Below are 25,651 nucleotides of genomic sequence, written 5' to 3'. Positions count from 1 at the left end.
GAGCACATGACCATTTAATACGAGAGAGAAACTTTCCAACAAGTAGAAAGACTTAACCAAAATGGTTTAAGTCAGTGAAATCGTGAGTTCCCTGCTTCCAGAAGTTCTCGAACAAAAGGTGATGAACTCCAGAGGTTGGACAGAACAAACCTGAAGGTCCACTTTAGCTCCAGTTTTATAGGTACTTAATTTTTCTCTCAGGTCCTATTTGTGGAGGTGAATAAATAAGCCCTAAGTCTCAAAAGTGCTCAAAAAAATCATAGTTATTCCTATGCTATTATTATAATAAAAATGTCAACATACACTTAGCATTCACACAAAAAAAGTGGAAGTAGCAAATAAGTTATTGAAAAATGAGATTGCACTAATACAAAATAAGAAGAAAGTAATGATTTCTACCCAAAAGACTTCAAAATAAATAAAAAGCTTTTAAAATGTTATTTTAAAGGAAAATAAATGGCCTTTTACATTTAAAATGTTTAAATAGGAAGACATTACCTTTTACCTAAACCCATATCCTCTCCAAATGAAATTACTGTTGCCTTCAAACCACTTTCCCTAGTAATTGGAATCTATGGTATTAACTCAAAGGTTTTCAAGAGTTTTTTAATAAGGTAATTTCTAAGCCACAAGAGGCAGAAGATTTATAAAAGAACCGCAATTGTACTGAAATCTTTAAATAGATATTAGCTATGGCCTTGTGACTTTTTTATAACAATGAAAGTAAATAAGAAGTCTTTTAAAACCATATAATAAATATAAAGCATGTAAAAAACTCTATGAAATTATAAAATTTTAAAAATTACTTCTTCACCCTGACAAAAAATAAAGCAAAATAATTATAACCCAGCTATCTACTGGAAAAAGAGTTTAGTAATTCTTCTCTGATTATAAAAGTAACATGTTTATTCAAGATAATTTGGAAAACAGAACAATATATAAAGAATAAAATAATAAATAAGCATCCATAAATCTCCATCAGCCAAAAATAATCAGTTAACATTTTGTTCTCTTCTTTCATTTTTACTATGCACCTATGTGTATAATTGAGATATATATGTATACATACATACATGCTTATATATAATTAAAGTAGAATTATATTGTTTAACTTTTGCTTTTTCCATTTAAGATTATAGTGAATGCACTTTGCTATTTCATTATATTTCTTCAACAATGACATTTTTGATACCCGTATAATATAACATCATCTTTTGGAGATATCATGTTATATTTAACCAAGCCCTATTGTTGTTCATTTAGATTCTTTTAAATTTTTTACTATTATCATGAACATAGATTTTTGTGTTTCCCTGTTTCTTTCCTTTCAATAAGCTTCTAAAAGTGGAATTACTAAGAAAAAGGGTATGAATATTTTCTAGGAGGGGACATTTTCCATTTTTCATTCATTCAATTCATTTATCATTTTAAAAAATATCTATTGAGCATCTACCATGGGCCAGGCACTATGCCAGATGATGGAGATACAGTTGTGAAAAGACAGACACTGGCCCTGTTTCACAGAGACTACAGAATCTAGGTGATGATACAGACAACCCAAGTATTGTAGTAGGAAATACAGGCGACCTCCTGTGTGGAGGATTAGAGACACAGGAATAGTATCTGAGATCTGGGGGTCAGAGAGCCTTCCTAAAGAAATTATCATCTAACCTAATACCTGAAGAATGTGCAGAAGTTTGCCAGAAATATGTGAGATTTGAGGGGAGGAAGTTTCAAAGAAGTAACAGCATGAGGACAGGTTCTCCTGCTTAGAACAACTGAGGCAGTCAAGTATGATTAGAGAGAGAGAATGTATGTATATGTGTGTGGAAGTGGGGAGAAGAGAGGCAGGATTGGGAGGGACAGTGTGAGGAGGCAAGAGATGAGACTTGAATGTAAAAAGGGGGGCAAGAGCATTTACAGCCCTTCAAGCAAAAGTAAGGAATTGGAGCTCTATCCTAAAAGTCTTGGAAGTTTTAAGAAATGGAGTGACAATACAGAAGGCAGAAAGACCAATCAGGAACAGGACAAGAACTGAAGTACATATTAAAATTAACAAAATTCTCATTTTTGCTGAGGTTACTGGGTTGACAGAGAACAGGGTAAATTCAACCACACAGCATTTCTTGAATTTGCCTGAGCGTTTCTGGACTGCAAAGAGAAATAGGCTGAAGATCATCAGGTAGTGTGGATTCTGGAGTCAGACTGTCCAGGTTCAAATCCCAGCTCTTCCTCTTAATAGTTTTATGAAGTTGGATCTCTCCAAGATCACAAGAGTAACTCACCTCATAGGGTGGTCATAAATATTAAATGAGTGAATACTTGCAAAGCACTAGAATGGTACCTGACACATAGTTAGAACTCTATGGGCTTACTAATATTATTTCATAAGAAAACTCATGCTGTATAACAGTTTCTTCAAATACTGCTTTCTCTGAAAGGTATAGCAAAGTAGTTTCTAAAGTATTTTACATGGAAATAGGTCACACAAATTTGAACAACACTGGATTAAATAAAATTAAACAGTTTATTTACTGCAGAACTTCTCTGAGCCTTTACCATGCCAAAATAAATTACGAGCAACAAAATTAAGGAATATTGGATTAAAACCCAAAGTATAAAATGAAATCCATGAATCCATACTGATATAAATAAATGATTGAATAAATAAATAAATGGGAGAGAAGAGGTAACTCTTGCATGCAGAAGAATGCCAAATAATTTCTGTAGATACTGCTCCCTCAAGGAGGTGGAGCATGACTCCTGCTTAAGTGTGGACCATACATAGTGACCTCCTTCCAAAGAGTACAGTATACAAGGGGGGAAAAGAGTGACTTTACAGTGGAGAAACCTCACAAATACTACCTCAGCCAGGCAACGAAGGTCATAAACAGTGATAAATCATGTTAATAGCATGTACCCTGATATGATGTGATGAATATAAATAGCACTTAATATCTGTGTTCTTCCTCCAAAAAACCCACAACCCCAGACTAATCATGAGAAAAATATCAGACAAATTCCAAGAGAGGGATAGTCTACAAAATATCTGACCAGTACTCCTCAAAACTGTCAGGGTCATCAAAAATAAGGAAAGTCTGAGAAATTGTCACAGCTAAGAGGAGCCTAAGGAGACATGACAACCAAATGTAATGTGGTATCCTGGATGAAATCCTGGAACAGAGGAAGGACATTAGGTTAAAACCATGAAAATCTGAATGACGTATGAACTTTAGTTAATAATGTATTAATACTGGTTCACTAACTGTAACAAATGTACCATAGTAATGAAAGATGTTAACAGGGGAAAATGGGTATGGGATCTATGGGAACTCTCTGTACTATCGTCTCAATTTTCTGTAAATCTAAATAAAACTCTCGTAAAAAATCAAGTCTACTAAAAATAATAAAATAAGTTGTGATTCACCAAGAGGAGGGCAGTGTGTGCCTCAATTCCCAAACTTATTTGTCCATGGAACCCTTTTTTGTGAAGCATCTCTCAGGGCTAGTATTCAGCAGAAAACACTCCACGAAATGCTGACGCAGTATAAGAATCCTCTTTCCCTCATCAACCTAGAAAATTAAACACCAATCTAGCTTGCCAAAAACTGCAAAGAACTGATTTACATCCCAACTCTGTTAAGAGCGAAGTGAAGTTAAAAATAACTTATGAAACTTTAATAGGAAAAAAAAAAAGGGAATCAAATTTTACAAGCTACAGTTCCAAAATATTTTCTGCCCACATGTTTTACTGAATAAAAGGGGAAGGAAACACTAACTGGATTTTTTAAAGTTGTTTTTGATGGTAAAGAGCAAAGAACAACCTGACAAGGAACCACCTGTCCCCAGCTCCTTCCCAGTGCTCTTACAAAACTTCCTAGCCCACTCCCCTATAGCACACAGCACCTTCTACCTTATATTACAGCTACACGTGTCCAAGTCTTATTTCAATTACTAAACCTTCAAGTTCCCTGAAGGCAGAATTTGTATCTAATTTATTTCTGAATCTCCATAGTACATAGCAGAATGTCTTCTACTTGTAGGCATTCAGTAAATATCTTTTAAACAAATATTGCAGTAATTGGTAGAAGAGATGGCAAACACCTTTCATATTAATTCATCATAAACTTACTAAGCTCCTGCTACAGAAAGGTCAGCATACGAGATGTAATGGGAACACAAAAGTGTTTTCAAATTGTTGCTGCTTTCAACAGGCTTATAACAAAAGTCAGAAAGATGTGTACAGAAATTACTATAATAGAATGCAATTTGTGATAAGGGCCATAAAATGATAGTGTGCTACAAGAGTCCAAAAGAGAGAGAGATCCTTTTCAACAGGGGTAATAATAACATCAGAGAAGAGATGCCATCTGAGCTGACCCTCACAAAATAGATGGGATTTTCATAATGCAAAGCAAATAGAAAGGGCTTTCCATGACAGGAAAACAAAATAAGAAAAGTGCTCAAGATGCAAGAGGAAAGGCAAAATGATTCATTTGGAAGGGTACGTAGGGCAGTCATAAGACAGCAGAGATTGATAAAGTGGAAGGAGAAGCTGTGGACAGATAGTCAAGACTCTTAAATGTTGGGCTTTGGAGTAGGAACTTCATTTGTTAGGCATTGGGAGTCACTGAAAGTTTGTTAGAAGGCAGTGAGATATATATAAGGGTTCATCTGCTTGCAGTTAAAGTTAATAGTATTGACTGTATGTAAGTAGATGGGGAGAGAGACAGATTGAAAGTTGAGAGGTGTAAGAATAAGACAAGGATGTGCCTTAATGTCCAAACAAAGTAAGCACTCAACAAAACACAGTCGTCATTATCATCATCATCATTGTGATCACTACAGTAATGGTCTCGGTAATGAAAAGGAAGAGAAGGCTATAAGACTATGGGGAGAAATAATTTATAGAACATAGTGACTATCTGGATATGGAAAACTGAGATCAAAGATATTTCAAGTCTAAATTACTGTAATAATGATAGAAACCAACTAACAGAAAGGTAAGGAAGAGATACTCATTTTAGGAATAATATAATAAACTCAGTTTTAGACATGTTGAGTCTGACCTCACAGAAGAAATGTACGGTAGACAGTTGATCATAGAGGATTGGAGCCAAAAAAGATGTGGTAGCAAAAAAGAGGGAAGATGTGGAAGCTTGAATGAGAAGACCGGAATATTCTTAACAAATTAAGTTGAAAATATTAATAATAAGATAGAGGTAGAATCGGGGGCTACACAAGCATAGAAAAAATTAGGAAAAACCCAACTGGAAAGCAGATAATGAATAACAAAAGGACTGACAGGCAGCAAAATGAATCCACTGAAAGATAGATAAATGGATTTAGACTAAACTAATGGTAAACATAGAACTTATGTGATTTTCCCCCTAAGTATTCAACAATTTGGAAGAAGAGAGAAAGTAAATGGTAGAGGTAGCCTTAGGCTGAGGACTGGAATGGCAGACAGAATAGAAGTCTGACGACACAAGAGATTATGAGGCGCAAGAGAGAACATGATGGAATGGTAGTCATGGGATCCAGACTAGGTAGCTTTGGCGCAAAAAGGAGAGAACTGCCCAACAGAACAGGGAGCTGAAGAACTAGATGACTCAAGGAGAACAAATACAGGAAGATACGCAGACAATAACTGGTAGAGGAGGTATTTAGTGTGACCATCGTTAAAGAATCAATTATTTCAACAAACATTTATTGAGAGTGTTCTGTAGGTTAGGCACTGTGTTTAGATGCTGAGGATAAAAAGCACAGTCCCTTCTCTTAAAGAATGAATAATTCAGTGCAGGGATTGGCAAACTTTCAGTATAAGGGCAGATAGTAGATATTTTAGGTTTGCAGGTCATAAGGTCTTTATTGCAACTACTGTACTAACTCTGACACTGTAGTGCCAAAGCAGCCACAGATAAAATGTAAATAAATAAGCATGACTATTTTCCAATAAAACATATTTTATTAAGTCCTATAATTTTCACGGGTCACAAGATATTATTCTTCTTTTGATTTTTCAACCAGTTGAAAGTGTAAAAAACATTCCTAGTTTGCCAGCTGTATAAAAACAGTTGGCGGAGCAGATTTGGCCCATGGGCTGTAGTGTGTCAACTCTTGATGTAGTGGGTGAGTCTGGAAAGAAAAGAGAGAAGTAGCATACATATACACAATACATAAACTTACCATTCATGTATATTCTCAGCAACTAGCAATAGGCATTAAGAACAGTCGTATTACTTACCTCTCTCTCTCCTTTTCAGTCATGATAGGAAACCAACTTTTGTGTTTTATTTCTTACACTTACCATGCTAAAACTGATAATTTCTCTAAATCTTTTAGAAATTTTCAAATTTCAACAAAAAATATTTAGACCGAAAGTTTTTAGTTTTATTTTCCTGAATTTATATCTTTACAACAAAAATACCAAACAATTCTTTCACACGTGTCACTTAACGATTATGCTTTAAGACACGTTGATAATAAATATTGTCTGATTACTAGCCCTAAAGGTACCACCTAGAGATAGCAATATATTACATATTTCCTCAAATGTCTCCATGTTTTTTGTTTATATTGCTTCCTTTCACCATCTAATTTTAAAGGTTTTTTAAATGAAAATAAAAGTTGAAAAATAAAAATCTGCCTAACATCCACTGTGGAATGTGGTAACTCAAAGCAGCAGAACAGTCTCAGGAGCAGCAGAACCACTACGATAACTGTTGAAGCCGGGTGATGGGTTCATGGGCTACATTTGAAATTTTTCATAATAATTTCTGAGACTATGACAGAGAAAGAAGGTCGACTCTGTGATGTGCATTGAACGCCTCAGCAGTGGCAGTCAGAGTCCTCAGCACTGTGAGGAAGGCTCACAAACAGTGCTACCTCACAGGCAGGTGGACCAGGCCAAGTAGAGGCAAAGGACATTTAAAGGAGTTAGGGGCATATGACAGAATTTATTAAGCTTCTATTTTAACAGCTTTTACAGTTTTTCAGTTTAAATTATTTTATTCTTTTAAAGTGACTTTTAGTTGTTTTCAGTCTATTTTAGATACAAGGTTCATTTGAGTTCTGTAACAGAATACAATCAGTATATAACAACCTGCTGTGAGAAAAAATATATTTTAAATACAGTATCAGTAACACTGGCTTCAAAAGCCAAAATTTTAAGGGAAAAGTGAGTCAGTCCATTCTCATTTCATTCCTTTATTATCACAGAGATGAGGAACAAATTGCCGCATAATACTTTTATTATATTTCAAATTTCAGGCCAGTATAGTACACAGTTTTTTTTTTCCTTCTACTCACTGTTTTTAGGATTACTATAGTTACATAGGTGTGAACCTCAGTTTAAACCTCGGTTTTACTTTCAGTAAAAAGGAAGAGTATGTAAATACTATTCCCATCACTTTAGTGGTTCTTACCTAGTCTTTCATATAATGCATAATATATACTCCTGATATCAATCAAGATCTTTTACTCTGCATTATATAACTTAGCATGAAAAAATAAAATTAAAATGAACAATAGCCAACCTGTGCTTTCCTCATATATACCAAAGGTTCTTTAAGATGCTCAGGAGGTGCAGCAGGATGACTAGGTAAAGGAAACCTAGGGACAAAAAGAGGCAGCTAAATATCATTCATTATTCTTGATCAATTAATTCTCTTGGTTAGAAATTACTTACCTCTGTAGTCCATGTTATAAATGAAATGGAATATTTGTTAGCAGTTCTATGTTTATACAAGGTGCAACAGCCTAATAAAACTTCAATTCTTATCCTACTTGTATGGTAGTTTTGGATTAGCAATTTAATTACTTGCTAAAAGTTAAATTGCATGATAATCTGAATTTATAAATTGAGGTAATTTTAAAATTACTTAGCTCTGTAAATGCTCATATGAAAATTGTCATGACTGTTAATAATAAGCTCTAGATACCTCAGTATTTCTTCTTATATGCAAGATAGTTTAAAAACTATATATTTCATACTGCTCAATATATCATTTGTAAAGGGACATGTGGTTTATAATTAAATATTGCTCTAAAATCCTTCCATTTTAATGGTAATTATTTCTAAATTTAATAAAACTTAGAAATTTAAGACTGAAACTTGAGAGTACTTACTGATGATCTTAAGAGCTATTTAATTCTCAAAGAAATTTATCCAAAAAAAACAGGTAACAGTTAAGTAGCAACCCAAAGATCATTAATATTAAAACCAAAATCAAGTTAGATATTTATTCATTGAGAAATATTTAACGAGAGCCTACTAAGTGTCCAAGGTAAAAGAGATACAGCAGTGAACAAAACAGGCTAAAATCTCTGTCCTCACGGCGCTCATATTTAGTAATATGAAGAGATGAGGGTCATCAGATAAGAAAATGCAGAAACCTGCACATCACTCTTGACTCCTCCCTCTTTCTGTCCCCCAAATTCCACTAAATACTACTCATCTTTTTCTACCCCACTGATACTGTTTTAGGCAACCAACATTTCTCGCCTGCACCCATCTGACAGATTTCAAGCAGTCTCCCCTGCTTCCACATTATTTTCAACCTATTTGCGAATTTGCCTGGCTGTTAGCCAGGAGCAATGTCTTCCTTATTCACCAGTGACTGTATTTCCAGTCTCTAGGATAATGCCTGACACATACTAGATAACCAGCATGTTGTTGAATGAATAAAACACAAATGTGACCATGTCACTACTCTGCTTAAAATTATAAAATGGCACCCAAATGCTTTTCAGATCCAGGCCTTGAGTAAGAAGCACATCCCTGCCTACAGATCTAGCATGATCCTTGACCATGCCCCTTTCCCATCTACCATCCAGCCATACAACTTTTGTTCCTCCAAAGTATCACATTCTTTTCTACCTCTAAACCTCTGGGCCTGTTGTTCACTTCTGCTTAAGGCACTTTTCTTCTCTACTTCTTCCCCTGACTAACTCTAGCTTAGCTTTTTGATCTCAGTCTGAATACTGTTTCCTTTAGTAAATCATTATGACTTCGCCAATCTGGAGTTAAGTGCCTGCCCCATGTGCTGCTTGTACTTACCCTATCATAGCACTTATTATATTGTACGATAATTGCCTCTTTAGAGTCTGTGTGCCCCACTGGGATGTAAGCTCCATGAAAGCAAAGACTATCTAGCTTGTTCATTATCCTCAGCACCTAGCTCAGTGCATAACGCATAGCAAGTACATACTAACATTTGAAACTAAGAGGGCAAAGAAGAATTACATGATTAGGACACTTTGAAGATAGCCAGGTGTACTGCCTCAGCCCTCTTCCAGCACGTGCCATGACTGTCTATAAAGACATACCCAATCTTGTGGTCTAGTATAAGGTACCCATTATCTAAAATCTTTCCATTTGGGGCCCATTACTGTTCAACACTTATACATCTCAAAGGTATGGAAGATATTTGCATAAATCTACTATAACAGTAGACTATGATACATGTTTTTATAATATATACACATATAGAAGGTTAAATAAAAAGGTTTATATGCTGGTTTATATGCTTCTTTAAAGGGAAAATGTTAGGTCATCTAATTCTTTATAAACGGCTCTACACAAAATACAATGAAAAGAAGGAAATTGGTGCATTTTCAATGTAAAGACCGTCTTATTAAATCTTTATAGTAAGTTTAACAATTACACTGAGCTTCCTCAGTTCAACAAATATTTATCGTGTGTTAGCATTGGTAGGTGGCTCAATAACTATTTGTTGATTCAATATCATTTATTTGATGCTCTAGGAGATACTAAAAGAAATGTAAGACATAATTCTTGTTTCATAACACTTTTAATCTAGGTGAGAAATAAAATATAAATATATGTGATATGTAGTAAAATGTATAGGCTTTGGAATCAGACAGCTAGAGGTGAAGCCCTGGCACTGCCATTTACTAGCTACATGATCATCCTTAAGCTACTTTAAGGTAACTTTAAGGTCTAAGCCTCAGTTTTCTCTTTCATAAAATGATGACAATAATAGATTCTACTTCATAGGGTTGTTATGAAGATTACATTATGTAAGGTAATGCATATAAAGTGCTTAGCACAGTGCTTGACATAAAATAAGCATTCAATCAATGTAAATTATCATTCATATAATATTAAATAGTTATTAACACAACAATAATTAAATAAAGTAGGTAATCTGAAGTGAGAAAAGTTAACCTGGGCTAGAGTTTCAAGTTTCATGTAAATAACAGAATACATAAATTTTTCTGCTATATTTGTTAAATAAGAATCTGACTAAAATTTTTGGAATGATTACTAAAATAAGTAAAATGAAGTGAGCAATTTTCAGGTATGATCTGCATAGCTCAGGTGTCCACACATCTATTAGGCATGAGAGTATTTTTTTTCAGCTCCAATTATTTAACCTAATGAATACTTCTACTTTTACTTTTTGCTTTCTTTACTTATCCATCTAGTGGTTTCTGCCAGTGAAAAATGCAACAGAATATGCTAAGTCCACTTTATTCTCCTGATTTATGTTAGGGGAATGCTTCTTTCCCATTCCAGATGCATCCTTCCATGGGAAAACAGCTCCCTTACTGTAACATTCTTGGCCTCTCTCCAGGGCTGTACTCACTACACCAGGAGAGGTTTAATGCCTTATCCAGTTTCTAAATTTTCAAACAAAAAAGTGAACATGCTCATCAATGCTTTTAACAGGAAGGTTAAGTCTATTTAATTCTGGAGTTCAGTTAAAGGGCTCATTTTGCTTTTGCACTAAACTATGTCCTCCTGCATAGTCTTCGTCAGAAATAAAAGTATAATTTTGATCTTTCATTTGCCTTTAAGTTTCATCTTGTTTCTCAATTTGTTCAGAACCCAAGTGAGGAAAAAAGGTAGAAGTACTGGACTCCTTCAAATATCCCAACAAGTTATTCAAAAATATTTATTAAATGTCTATTGTGTAGGATACTGAAGATATGACAATGAATGAAATACCGTCCCTGCCGTCAAATAAAAAGGCATTCTGTCTCACAGAACAATTTCCAGGAATGCATTATACCACAAAAATAGCAATCATCAGTAATATCCCCTCAGATGAGGATCTAATGTTTGGAATTATACACCACAGATGCTTTTATTCCTCCAGTATCAGAGACAAAGACACCAAAGTTACAGGCTTTCTATGTAATAGGCAGAGATAAATCACCATGTTCATATTAGTTTAATCAACCTGTGGCATCTCTACTACATTTTGTAAATTTAAAACCTTATTTGTCATGATAAATGTCTATTACTTTGGTGACTAGTATGAAAAGTATGGTCACAGTCAACTTTCATTAATAGATAGCACCTATATATGTTGTCGTTTAAGAGTTCAAAAACCAAGTTGGAAGATGGCGATAAGCAATGAAACAAATACTAATTTAAAAAATGTGTGTCTAAGCACAAGTCCACAGGTATTCATCTGTCTTTTTATTTTAGAAACAGTTCTGGTAAACTAGATTATCTTGTTTCCCACTTAACAGCTAAAGGGGCAAACTGGAAATGGAAGTGGTAGAGACCAGAGAATGCTGGAGACACAGATACATTGATAGCAGTAAAAAAAAAAAAAAAAAAGAAAAAATAGCAGACATAAGAATTCTATTAGACTATAAATTCCATGAGGGCAGGAATTGTGTTTATTGTTCTACACTATGTTCCCAATGCCTAGCACAGTGCTAGCAATAAATAATTGATGAATAATGGAATATTGAATAAACTACAAAAGCTAACATTCTGGATCTATATGTTTTGTAACGACAAATAGTTCTATATACCTCAATAGAGTCTGAGGGTAAATCCAGATAAATAAAAGCATTGATGTTCTTAACAATGACACCAGTTTTGCAAAAAAAAAAAGCTAATTATGTTTAGAATGTTTATAGTCAGTTTATAAAGACAGAAAAAGGTAATATCCAAAATGGCAACAATAAAAAGAATGCTGGTAAGCTTAAGTTATCTGAAATATTAACTTAGGATAAATATCTTATTCCCTAATTATACTGGATAAATGAATTGTTAATATAAAATTTTCCGCAATAAAAAATGCCCACCTATTCATTGATTCGCAGGCAAGACTATAATTTTTAACAGTATTAATTTACTTGAAATGTTATGTAAATACTAATGAGAATAATAATACAATGAGTGTACACAGCAATACTGTATTCATTACTTACAAAGTAAATATAGCTAAACACAACAGTATCTCAAAATAGGTAGGAAAAACTCACACACTCAGTTCACTATAAACAGCATTCTGAAGTTTCTTCTCCCAACCTATTTAAAAGAAAAAAAATGAATAAAATACACAAATATATTAGTTTTAAAAATAAACATACATTATAAATTTATCTCACTAAAGCTTGAACATCATATTCATTTGTGAAAGAAATTTATCATCTGCCAATTGCTGTATAAAGTGTTAAGGAATTATTTCCTATATATTTACCATATCCCTTGGCTAACACTGAGTAGCAAAGTCATCAGCATGACATTATTTTGTAAGTAAAACTATTGCATCATTTTCTTAAGATGAAAGGATCATTTCCTTCTTCCACTGTTAAGGTGCTCAACGAATGCCAAAATCTTTGGCTACTATACTACTAGCACTATGAGGAATGTGCAAGGGAAGGGCAAAAAACAGCTAGACACTTGACAAAGATAGATCACAAGTAATTAGTTAACAATCAACTAGTCAGTAAACTCCTGAATAACAGAAGCAGATTATTATGAGGTACCACCAATCAGACCAGTTAGCTTGGCTGCTAAGTAGTTGAACTTATCTGGGTAAGTAAACCACTTAACAGCTCAGTTCCCATGTGCAAAAGTTGGAATAGGGAATCCCTCTTGCTCTAAAAAAGCTGGGATTGTCTTTTGTTTTCTTTGAAAGGGTAGAAAAGAGGAGGGAAAAGAAGTGTAGAAGGAAAAAAGCCACAAATAAAATGTAAAAAGACAAGTTACTTAACTAAGGAGATTCTTAATACATTCAGGATGTATTTTGACCAGGAAGGTAAACAGTATTCAAAACTGATTAATGTAAAGCAGTCATTTCCACAGTGTTCCTGAATTATTGAAGAATTTTATTGAAATGTCTGAAAGTTCTAATTCTCTCCAAATGGAAACCTATCCAGCCACTGTTTCACAATTTTGAAAAGTAATTGAAAGGCTGGGGATAAAATATTCCCTCCAAATAAAGTATTTCTTATTTTGCCTCAAAGAATTAGGGGGAAAAAAAGCAACTTACAAACCTGATGTTTTAAAGAATTCCTTAATATCTTCTTTTAGTGATTCAAGTTTAATCTCAGGTCTCTGAAGACTGGCCTAATTTTAGAAAGAAGAAGAAAAAGAGGAAGAAAGGAAAAGACAGAGGTCAAAAGTAAGTCATTTGGGATGATATTTAATGCCAATGAAATTTTTTAAAAAGGAGTGTTCAAATGTGCATACTATTTTAAAAAAATCCCCTCTGAGGTCAGAGCACCTGAACATCTGGAATAGCTCATAAGAGAAGATTTTTTTCACCTACTCTGAAAATAGAGAATCTGTGACAGCATACTGTAGTTTACTCAAAATACAAAAACTTGCAGCTTATGAATACTTAACATCTTCATCTAGGATTTTTATCTTTACGAATACTTAACATCTATTTTTCTAGTAGGAAAAATACTCAGATTTATAAATTCATTCCCTTAATATTATATCCAACACGTATGGCACCTACACCTAACAACCAAACACCCAGTTGCATCCAAATAAATGAATCTTTGAATAGCGTCTTCCTCTTTGGATTGCTGCTCAGTGTAAACCTGCATTTGTTGTGCATATTTATGGTAAATACATAAAACTACTGGTTTGCAGATGCTTATTAGAGTCTCTTTCATCTTTAAGTGCATGCTTTCTATTCTACTGGTTTTTCACACTGTACTTTTTACCAAAACTAATAATTTCTCCAACTTATAACGGCTTCAGTTACTTTCAAAGTATTTATCTTTCATCACCTAGCTCTCTTTACGAAATTCTAAAAGCATATTTCTTAAGAAGGCATTTCTATTAGGGTATCTCATAAGCATTTCAAATCTAAGAAACCAAAAATTGATTTTATCTTCCACTCACTACCTTGCTCCTTCTCTTCTGTTTTTTAATCCTCATCCATATAATGACCATTCCCCAGATCTTCTAAGTTAGAAACTTCAGTTATTCTCAATTCGACTCCAACTCTTCTAGGATTCAACCCCTTTCTGGGAGGATGGCATTGGTGGTGGTAGGTTTAATCTCCCTGATTTCCACATAAAAACAGCACAAGCTACTAGATAGCAAAACCAAAATCCCATGGAAAACATTTACAACAAAACTTGGTGATAAGATATCCCCCACAAACCTAAAACACAAGCAGTTGGGGAAAAACTAACAGCCACAAGACCTGTATGGTATTAGCATCCATGAAGGAAAAAGCAGAGGGAAACAGTGGGTATCTGATGGATGTGAAAACAGGAGAACCCCAAAATAGCCAACAAGTATTCACTGGAACACATAATGAGCCAATTTTAGAATAGGAGCTGAAACTGGGAGGGGTTTTGCCTAATTCAATATAGCAGATGAGGTCTGAAGAGACTAGAGCAGCCTAGCACCATGAATTCTTGAAACTGACCAACCAGGGCTCCCTTTCCAGACACTGCCACACCAAGGAGAAAATATTGATAGAGAAATAAAAACTGAGGATGACAGGGAACGAGCTTACTACTTTGAAAACTGGTAAATAAAAGAAAAAAGCATTTAGCCTGCCTTTCCTATAGGAACTGTACCACTCGGTAACTAAATAATAGATAAGGGGAAATGTCTCTTTACTAAAGTATTCCAGCTAACAACTAAAACAGATATGATATAATTAGAATACCACCATTTTGCAACCCCTAACGAATTACTAATCCTAGGCATTGAGCAGAAACACCTATTAACATTGCAAAAGACAAGCAGACATTATGTGCTTCTCAATGAAAGCACACTCCGCTGCCAATAGTCCGTGGCCAAAGGGATGATACCTGAATCTGATCAAGCCTCTGGGTCCAGCTGTCAATTTACAAGTCATACAAAGGACAGAGGAACACACTAAGTTGCACCGTGAGTATGCAATCAGAAAAATCCAGGATGTGAGAAATTCTAAAGGTCAAACGGCCCAGTTCTTCAGCTGATAAATTATAAGAAAAAAGAAGGGAAGGAGAAAAAACCTGTAGATTTAAAGACTTAAAAGGCATCAAAAAAACTTTTTTGATTGGCAAGACTCACTTAGTGTCTAGGGATGCACATTTGGTTAATAAAACTATCAAGAAATGCAGGAAAGTGATTACCATAAAAATCAGGTTGTCAGGGAGGGACGGCTTTGTGATTGGGATGGAATAAACGGAGGGGTTTCTGGTGTGGCTGGCAGTTTCACTTTTTTACCAGGCTGATTGTTACAAGGTTGTTCACCTTATAATAATTCATTACATTATAGATTTGTTTTGTGTAGTTTCTGTTTTATTTTACAATAAAAAGGGTCAAAAAAGAAAAGGAAAAATGTGTCTCCCAATCTATTCCTTCTCTCCATTCTAAAGTCTCCCACTTAAGTCTCAGTACTCATCACTTCTCATTTGGATCACTGCAATAGCTTCTGAACTGGACATCTTGCCACTTTATTTTAATTGCAACTATCCCCCACTTGGCATTCTCACATCCCCTTATTCTATTTTTTCTTCTCTCTTAGCATTTATTACCTCCTAATATACTGTATGATTAACTTATTACTATGTTTACTGGTATGGTGTCTATCGCCCTACACTAGAAGTGGTAAGCTCTCCTAGGGCGGGTATCTTTGTCTTTGTGTTCACTGTTGTATCCCAAGTGCCTAGAACAGTTACTTTCACACAGTAGGTACTCAATAAGTGTTTATTGGATAAATGAATCAATTTTTCCCTTTTCCAATCCACCCTTCAGCATTTTCTTCCTAAAACATAAATCTTTCCTGGCTGTGGATCTCCACAGCATACCCAAGAAGTCTAAACTTGTCAAGAGGGCACACTTGGCCCTGCACAATGTAGGCCACCTTATCTCTCCAAATTCATCAGCTGCTCCCCCACCAAGCTAACAAAGCCCTCTCTTTTCTCACACCTCCTCCCCCCACACACCCTACTCTAGTCACAGTGACCTATACTCACTGATCTTCCAACTGTCAAATATTTTAAGGGTTGGAATCTTTGTGTTCAAGTTGTTTCCTCAGATGCAAACGGCCCCTCACTGCCTTGGCAAATACCTACCAGCTTCCAAGACATCCCTCAACTATCACTCCTTTCCCATTCCATCCACCCCCTGCCCTCCTGCCCTGCCTGTAAAGATAGTTCACTCTGTTCCTCTGTTAGAGCACTTATTAGATTATATTGTAATTTTCAGCTCACCTATTTCTCTTTTGACTCTTAAATTCAAAGGCAAAGACCATGTCTTCTTCATTTCTGCATCCCAAGTATTAACTTGGCATTAATTGTTGCTTGACAAAATTATATTGACCAAACCATGTTCTATCCTTTTAACCAATTTTCTCTAAAATAAGCAAGGAACTTTATAAAAATTATTTTTAACTGAAGAGACTGGTTTCCAGTCTGTTATTCCCAGGATTTTAAAAGCTGCAAAATCCTGCTCATTATTCAAAAATACCAAGGCAAAAGGAAATTGATTTTCTTTTACTAAGCCAGTATTTGGAAATGATTCAGAGGTAGCACCATTTAAAGAATTTCAAGGGAAAAAACTGGTTATTCCTTTTAAATATTTTCAATACTTCAAGGTTTCCAGGCCTCCTAGATATACTTTTTTATATCAAAGGCTAACCAAATTCACTAATCATCTATGCTAATTGTAAAAATCTTGAGAAATTGGAAAATCAAAAGCAGGATGCGACAGAGGCTAACATGGTAAGGCACAGCAGTTCTCAAACATGTTTTAGTAGCATAATTATTTTCAAATGAAATCTGAACCCTATTAGGAACCCTACTGTATAAAACACATTGAGAGTGGTATTATTAGACAATGAGAACAATAAGTCTTTTCTCATTGACTAAGGAACAATGAACATTAAAAAGGTACAGCTTTATTCTGATATAGCCTCTCAATATCCAATTTATTTTTGTATTTTGTCTTGGTTGCTCAATATAAAGAAAAATCTTGATTCACAGAGATAGGTGTTTGCATTTTTAATAGCCTTCCTGGCAATCTCAGCACATTCCCAAATTAAACTGTTGTGGGAAATCAAGAGAGAAGTAGTTGGAAATTTTTATTTGGAAGACAAATCACTAAAATTATCATAAATAAAAAAAATCAGACAAAGAGCTTCTAATACTTACAACTGCTGAAACTATGCATACTGTGGTATTACTACCACATGACGTGTTAGTGGCTCACCTGTCCCACATCTCAGCAGTACACCATGACGGGAGCTAGTGTTGAGCAGATGCACCTGCACTCTGTCTGGCCAACACTAAGCACTGCATAACCCCTGCAGCAGTATCCTCGCTTGTACCATGTACCATGAACGGACGTGCACAAGCCCAAATATTTTGAAAGACCAGTTCAGAATTACATCCTTCTTTATCAATGACACATTTGTAAGTGTCCCAAACATGCAAAGAGAGATGAAAGAAGCAGGGTTTTTTTCTAGGACTTACCCAGAAACAAGTTAATTCAGAAGCACAGTAGTGGATTATGAAGTATTTGATATAACAATGCATTTGAAAAGAGTGTTGTTTGTTAATATAATTTTTAAATTACGTATTTTTAAATGAATAGAACATTTTCAGAATCCTTGGATATAACAGAGCATAGTTTTAAAACCACTTGGGACTAAACGAAAGTGGGATTTGGCATCAGAAGATCTAGAATCATCTCAGCCTTGTTTATTATCTTAATCAAGTCACTTAACCTCTCTGGATCTCAATTTCCTTCCTTATTTAATAAGGAAAATAATACCTGAACTAGGTTACTGTGAGACTCAAATTGAAAAATTTTCAAAGTTATTTTTAGGCTGTGAAGTCCAATATAAGTTAAAGTTATGCTGTAAAATATACGATGTGCCCCGATGGCAAGAGACTAATTGTAAAAGATTGGCAGGGAAGGAGTTGCTGGAGGCAGAGGTTTTTAAAATATCTACAAAAGTTAGCCCTTCTTTTCAGCAAAATGTCTCTAGCTCACTATAAAAGCTGGTAAAGAATATGATCAAAAATATAATCTAGCAAGAGAGCGTACAGTACATTCCTAATAATGGCCCTGCATACATCCTTCACTCATTTATTTATGCTGACATTTCTGACATCCTCTATCTTTCTGTACTCTAAAAACACAAGACCATATCCACCACCCCCACCCCCAACATACACACACACATATACACATACATGAATCCAGTTTCTTTCTACTCCCACCAGAACAGTCTGAATCCAAAGCATTGGCCACTGGCAATCTTAAATTTCTAAACTTGGTGAGTAAAGGAAACTGGAGAAGCAAAGTGGCTGAAGTCACGGCTGGATCAAAGAAGCTGGGAGGTAAACTGAGGCTAAACACTCCATGAAGTACAAACCAGGGCATAGGAAGGTCTACAAAAAGGGTTCCAAGGATCCTTTAATTCCCTCTAAAGAAGCCCCATCCTCTCCACTTCTCACTATGCCACCACACTAATCCTGGATTTCATCTTTCTGCACCTGAAGAACCACAGAATTTCAGGGTTAGAAGGGACTACAGAGTTCTTCTAGGTTAATTAACCATTTAATGACTGACTCTCCTCTACAAGTGGTTTTCTACCTTAGAAACCAACTTAGACACTCTAACCTAGCTTTCTAGCTTAGAAACTCACTATATCCCTACCTTAGCCAATGCCATCTTTGAATTATTCTGTTAGAAAATTCTTTATTATGAGCTAAAATTGATTCCCCTTAACATCTGCCACCATCAGGCCCCACTCCCACCCCCAGGTCAAGGAAAATAAGCCTTATCCATGTGAGTAACTTTCAAATATTTGAAGGTAGCTATTGTGTCTTCCCTAAAAGCTTCTCTTTTCAAGGTCACATATATTTCCAGGTTCTCCAAGTTTTCTTCACATGACGGATTCTTCTTACCATCCTGGCCATTCTTCTCTGAGCAAAGTCCAGTCCAATTTGTCCTCTACTGTAGTAACTTCCTAAGTGACCTCTCTACTTCACTCTTTCCACTAAACCATTGATTCTCAAATTTTAAAGTCTCAGGATCCTCACTTTCTTAAAAATTATTGAGGAACTAAAAGTACTTTTGTTTATGTGGATTATATCTATGGATAGTTACAGCAGTGGAAATTAGAACAGAAAAAATTAAACCTATTTGTTTATTAGTATGGTAGTTCCTCAAAAAATCAAAAACTGAGTTACCATATGATCCAGCAATTCTAATTCTGGGTACATACTCAAAAGAACTGAAAGCAGGGACTTGACAGATATTTGTACACTCAAGTTCAGAACATCATTCATAATAGCTAAAATATGGAAGCAACTCAAGTTTTCATAGACAAATGAATGTATAAACAAAATGTGGTATGTACAGACAATGGAATACTATTTAGCCTTAAAGAAAAAAGAAAATTCTGACACGTTTACAACATGGATGAATCTTGAGGACATTATGCTAAGTGAAATAAGCCAGTCACAAAAAGACAAATACTGTATGATTCCAATTATATGAGGTATCTAGAATAGTCAAACTCATAGAGACAGAAAGTAAAATTGTGGTTGTCAGGGGAAATGGGGAGAGGGGAATGGGGAATTATTGTTTAATGGGTACAGAGTTTCAGTTGGGGATGATGAAAAAGTTTTGGAGATGGATGGTGGTGATGGTTGCACAACAATGTGAACAAACTTAATGCCACTGAGGTTGGTGCCAAGATGGCAGCACAAGCAGACTCTGAACTCACCTCCTCCCACGGACACAACAAATTTACAACTAACTCTTGGAACAATGACTCCTGAGAGAGAACTGAAAACTGGATAAAAAGAACCCCCACAACAAGGGACAGTCCTGACTAAGAGGGAAGAGGCAGAAATTCCTTTCTGGAGAGGAAAAAAGCCACCTTCACAAGCCACAGTGCTTCATGGCTGGCCAGGAGCAATCCTAAGGTATGCAGCCTTCCCTGGAGGAGTGGGGGACGTGAGTGGGGGAGTGTTACCACTATAAGCATCCTTTGGACTCAGCACAACCGAGATGAGTGTCGTAATATCTGGCTTTGCTGGCTACTAACAACAACAGGGAATAGACCCAGAAAAGCTATCTGACATAAGGGGAAAAAGCTGGCTGTTAAAGGGCCCATGCACAAATTCACCTGCTTTGGAAAGCAACCTAAAATCACCAAAAAGAAAGGTGCACAGTCCTTTGGTGAAAAGAGACTCACCTGATAGGGGCTGGGTGCATCTCGGTGAGAGGCGAGACCTCTACAGGGACTGAGACCTTGGCGGCAGCCATTATTGTAACCTAGTACAGGTATGCTGACACAGACGCTGGCAGACTCATTGGAGTTCTTTCCTTGGCCTGTTAGCCCCGGGTCTGCCCCACCCACTAGAGCACCAATTTAATCCAGCTCAGCCAGAGCAGGCAGTCTGCTCTAGGGACTGGCCCCACCCAAGAGCAAGCCCTGGGGGAACTTGTGGGTCTGTAAAGGCTGGGTGCCTGGATCCTGTGCAGCCAAGCGAGTGGGTCTGTCTCTGTGGGGCAGGGTGTGTGCGAGGAGCAGGTAGAGCGTGCAGCATTGGTTGAGTGTGTGGGGCCTCTGCAGTGGGGTGACTGGGTCTGCTTCAGGGGGTGGGGGTGCATGCAAGGGGCAGGACTATGTTGATGGTGTGTGTGGCCCAGTGGGTAGTGGGGCTTGTAAACTGCAGAAGACTTGTGCTTCTCAAACAGCCACATAGGGGATCGGCCCCACCTTCCAAAGCCTGAAACAACTGGGTGCTCCTGTGCCTAGGGCCAGCCCCACTCAGCTGCAATCCAGAGAGAGCTGACAAGAGCCTTGCAGGCCAGAGGTGTACAGCAATTGTAAGCCCCTGAGCTTAGCAACCAGCCATGCTGGGGGCCCACTCACTTAACAGAAAAACTGCAACAGGAATGTGCTATTAGACCTTGCAGCCAACTGTGTTGGGGCTCCCCATGCCCAATAAAGTGACTGAAGGGTCCACAGCAGCACGTGCAGCTGAGCATTACAACCAGCTGGCCAGGGGGACAGCCTAGCCTCCCTGGGCACCTGCAGCAAGAGCAACTCTGCCACAACAGAAGGACACACGTAGCCCACACAGGGGTCACGCCTGGAATATTTGCAACTGGTGACAACTGTTGCACTGCCTGGGCCTCATAAGGTATCTCTTACATAACGCCACCTCTCCAAGATCAGGAGACGTAGCTGACCTACCTAATATATAGATATAAGCACAGAGAAAGAGGCAAAATGAGGAGACAAAGGAATGCATTCCAAGTAAGGCAACAGGACAAAACCCCAGAAAAAGAACTAAATGAAACAGAAACAAACAATCTACCTGATAAAGAGTTCAAACAAAAAGTCATAAGGATGCCCACTGATCTTGGGAGAATGGATGAACTCAGTGAGAACTTCAACAAAGAATTGGAAAATACAAAAAAGAACCAATCAGAAATGAAGAATACAATACTGGAAATGAAAAATTCACTAGAAAGACTCAATAGTAGAGTAGATGATACAGAAGAACAGATCAGTGAGCTGGATGAAAGACTAGAGGAAATCACCCAAGCTGAACAGATAAAAGAAAAAAGAATTAAAAAGAACGAGAACAGTCTAAGGGACCTCTGCGACAACATCAAGCGCACTAACATCCATATTATAGGTGTCCCAGAAGGAGAAGAGAGAGACAAAGGGGCAGAGAATCTATTTGAAGATATAATAGCCGAAAACTTTCCTAACCTAAGGAAGGAAACAGACATCCAGGTACAGGAAGCACAGAGAGCACCAAAGATAAACCCAAAGAGGCCCACACCAAGACACATTACAATTAAAATGTCAAGAATTAAAGAGAGAATCCTAAAAGTCGCAAGAGAAAGGCAACAAATTACATACAAAGGAAACCCCATAAGGCTATCAGCCGACTTCTCAGCAGAAACCTTACAGGCTACAAGGGAGTGGCATGATATATTTAAAATGCTGAAAGGAAAAACCCTACAGCTAAGAATACTCTATCCAAAAAGGTTATCATTCAGAATGGAAGGAGAGATAAAGAGTTTCCCAGACAAGCAAAAATTAAAGGAGTTTATCACCAAGAAACCAGTCTTACAAGAAATGCTAAAGGGACTTATTTAAGTGGGAAAGAGAAGACCACAAATAGGAATAAGATAATTGTCAAAAAAAAAAAAAGCAAGAAAATCCCTGGTAAAGGCAAAAATACAGTAAAGGTAGCAGATCAACCACCTATGAAGATAATATGAAGGTCAAAAGACAAAAGTACTAAAATTACCTATTTCCATGATAAGAGAATAACAGATATACACACACACAAAAAGTGGTTAGATACGATATCAAAAACATAAAATGTGGGAGGAGGGGAGTAAAAGAGTAGAGCTTTTATAAAGAGGTCAAAGTAGGAAGACTATCAACTTAATATAGATTGCTATATACGTAGGTTATTATAAATGAACCTCATGGTAATCACAAAGCAGAAACCTACAAGAAAGACACAAAAAAATTAAGAGAAAGAAACCCAAACATAATACTAAAGAAAGCCATCAAACCACAAGGGAAGAGAGCAAGGGAAGAAGAAAGGAACATAGAAGAACTACTAAAACACCCAGAAAAAAAGTAACAAAATGGCAATAAGTACATACTTATTAATAGCTACTTTAAATGTCAATGGAGTAAATGCTCCAGTCAAAAGGCACAGGGTGGCTGACTGGATTAAAAAACAAGACCGATATATACGCTGCTTACAAAGAGACACACTTCAGACCTAAAGACACTCACAAACCGAAAGTGAAGGGATAGAAAAAGATACTCCATGCAAATGGCAATGAAAATAAAGCTGGGATAACAATACTTATATCAGACAAAACAGACTTTAAAACAAAAACTGTAACAAGACAAAGAAGGGCACTACATAATGATCAAGGGAACAACCCAACAAGAGGATACAACACTTGTAAATATCTATGCACCCACCATAGGAGCACCTAAATATATAAAGCAATTATTAACAGACATAAAAGGAGAAATATACAGTAACACAATAATAGTAGGGGAATTTAACACCCCACTTACACCAATGGATAGATCATCCAAACAGAAAATCAATAAGGAAACATTGGCCTTAAACGACCTATTAGACAGGATGGACTTAGTAGATCTATATAGAACATTCCAGCCAAAAACCACAGAATACAGCTTCTTTTCAAATGCACATGGAACATTCTCCAGGATTGATCACATATTAGGCCACAAAACAAGTCTACATAAATTTAAGAAGGATGAAATAACACCAACCGTCTTCTCTGACTACAGTGGTATGAAACTAGAAAAAAACTACAAGAAGAAAATCAGAAAAGCCCCAAATATGTGGAGATTAAACAAAATGCTACTGAGCAATAATTGAATGAAGGAAGAAATCAAAGGAGAAATAAAAAAATGCCTGGAGACAAATGAAAATGGAAATACGACATGCCAAACTTTATGGGATAAAGCAAAAGTGGTTCTAAGAGGGAAGTTTATAGCAATACAGGCCTACCTCAACAAACAAGAAAAACCTCAAATAAACAATCTTAACAGTGCACCTAAAGGAAATGGAAAAAGAAGAACAAAGCCCAAAATCAGTAGAGGGAAGGAAATAATAAAAATCAGAGCAGAAATAAATGAAATAGAGACTAAAAAAAAAAAAAAAAATAGAAAAAAATCAATGAAACCAAGAGCTGGTTCTTGGAAAAGATAAACAAAATTGACAAACGTTTAGCTAGACTCACCAAGAAAAAAAAGAGAGAAGGCTCAAATAAATAAAATTAGAAACGCAAAAGGAGAAATTACAATGGTCACCTCAGAAATGCAAAAGATTATAAGAGAATACTATGAAAAGCTATATGCCAAGAAATTGGATAATCTAGACGAAAGGGATAAATTCTTAGAATCACACAACCTTCCAAAACTGAAACAAGAAGAAATAGAGAATTTGAGTAGACCAATCACCAATAAAGAGATTGAAACAGTGATGAAAAACCTTCCAAAAAATAAAAGTCCAGGACCAGACGGCTTCCCTGGTGAATTCTACCAAACATTCAAAGAAGACTTAACACCTATCCTTCTCACACTCTTCCAAAAAATTGAAGGGGAGGGGATTGCATTCTACAATGCAAACATTACCCTGATACCAAAACCAGACAAAGACAACACAAAAAAAAGAAAATCACAGGCCAATACCACTGATGAACATTGATGCAAAAATCCTCAACAAAATACTAGCAAATCAAATACAACAATACATTAAAAAGATCATACACCATGATCAAGTGGGATTTATTCCAGGGATACAGGGATGGTTCAACATCTGCAAATCAATCAATGTGATACACCACATTAACAAAATGAAGAATAAAAATCACATGATCATCTCAACAGATGCAGAGAAAGCATTTGACAAGATACAGTATCAATTTATGATAAAAACTCTGAATAAAATGGGTATAGAAGGAAAGCACCTCAACATAATAAAGGCCATATATGACAAACCCGGAGCTAATATCATTCTCAATGGAGAAAACCTGAAAACTATCCCTTTAAGAACAGGAACCAGACAAGGATGCCCACTCTCACCACTCCTATTTAACATAGTATTGGAAGTCCTAGCCAGAGCAATCAGGCAAGAAAAAGACATAAAAAGGATCCAAACTGGAAAGGAAGAAGCGAAACTGTCATTATTTGCAGATGACATGATTTTATATATAGAAAACTCTAAAGAATCCACCAAAAAACTTTTAGAAATAATAAATGAATACGGTAAAGTTGCAGGATACAAAATCAACATACAAAAATCAGTTGCCTTTCTATACACGAACAAATGAAGTAGCAGAAAGAGAAATTAAGAACACAAACCCATTTACAATTGCAACAAAAAGAATAAAATACCTAGGAATAAACTTAACCAAAGAGGTGAAAGATCTGTACACTGAAAACTATAAAACATTGTTGAAAGAAACTGAAGAAGACACAAAGAAATGGAAAGATAGTCTGTGTTCTTGGATTGGAAGAATTAACATAGTTAAGATGTCCATATTTCCTAAAGCAATCTATAGATTCAATGCAATCCCTATCAATGTTCCAACATTTTTCACAGAAATAGAACAAAGAATCCTAAACTTTATATGGAACAACAAAAGACTCTGAACAGCCAAAGAAATCCTGAGAAAAAAAGAACAAAGCTGGAGTTATCACATTCCCTGATTTCAAAATGTACTACAAAGCTAAGTAACCAAAACAGCATGGTACTGGCACAAAAATAGACACACAGATCAATGGAACAGAATCAAGAGCCCAGAAATAAACCCACACATCTATGGACAGCTAATTTTCAACAAGGGAGCCAAGAACAAACAATGGAGAAA

At 36.1% G+C, this 25,651-nt stretch overlaps 1 protein-coding gene across 7 annotated transcripts in view; it reads right to left on the bottom strand.

The window, feature by feature from the left end:
- The window catches only part of TBC1D19 (TBC1 domain family member 19), a 140,981-nt gene that overhangs the window by 98,185 nt on the left and 17,145 nt on the right, over positions 1 to 25,651 (bottom strand). For 3 of the 7 annotated variants that reach the window (XM_058546836.1, XM_058546837.1, XM_058546839.1), the window contains exons 2-4: positions 13,270 to 13,342; positions 12,253 to 12,298; positions 7,539 to 7,614 (exon numbers count right to left, since the gene is read on the bottom strand). The exons of 2 other annotated variants lie outside the window; for them this stretch is intronic. In XM_058546836.1, coding sequence (XP_058402819.1) covers positions 7,539 to 7,614; positions 12,253 to 12,298; positions 13,270 to 13,342 — 195 coding nt within the window. Of the gene's footprint in view, positions 1 to 7,538; positions 7,615 to 12,252; positions 12,299 to 13,269; positions 13,343 to 20,447; positions 20,546 to 25,651 lie in introns of those variants that run through there. 2 more of the 7 variants (XM_058546842.1, XM_058546843.1) reach the window with 2 other exon arrangements.

Source organism: Diceros bicornis, chromosome 8 (assembly GCF_020826845.1).
Source record: "Diceros bicornis minor isolate mBicDic1 chromosome 8, mDicBic1.mat.cur, whole genome shotgun sequence".
Classification (NCBI taxonomy): Eukaryota; Metazoa; Chordata; class Mammalia; order Perissodactyla; family Rhinocerotidae; genus Diceros; species Diceros bicornis.
The sequence above is the reverse complement of the archived record's forward strand: the minus strand, read 5'-3'. Positions and strand labels throughout refer to the sequence as shown.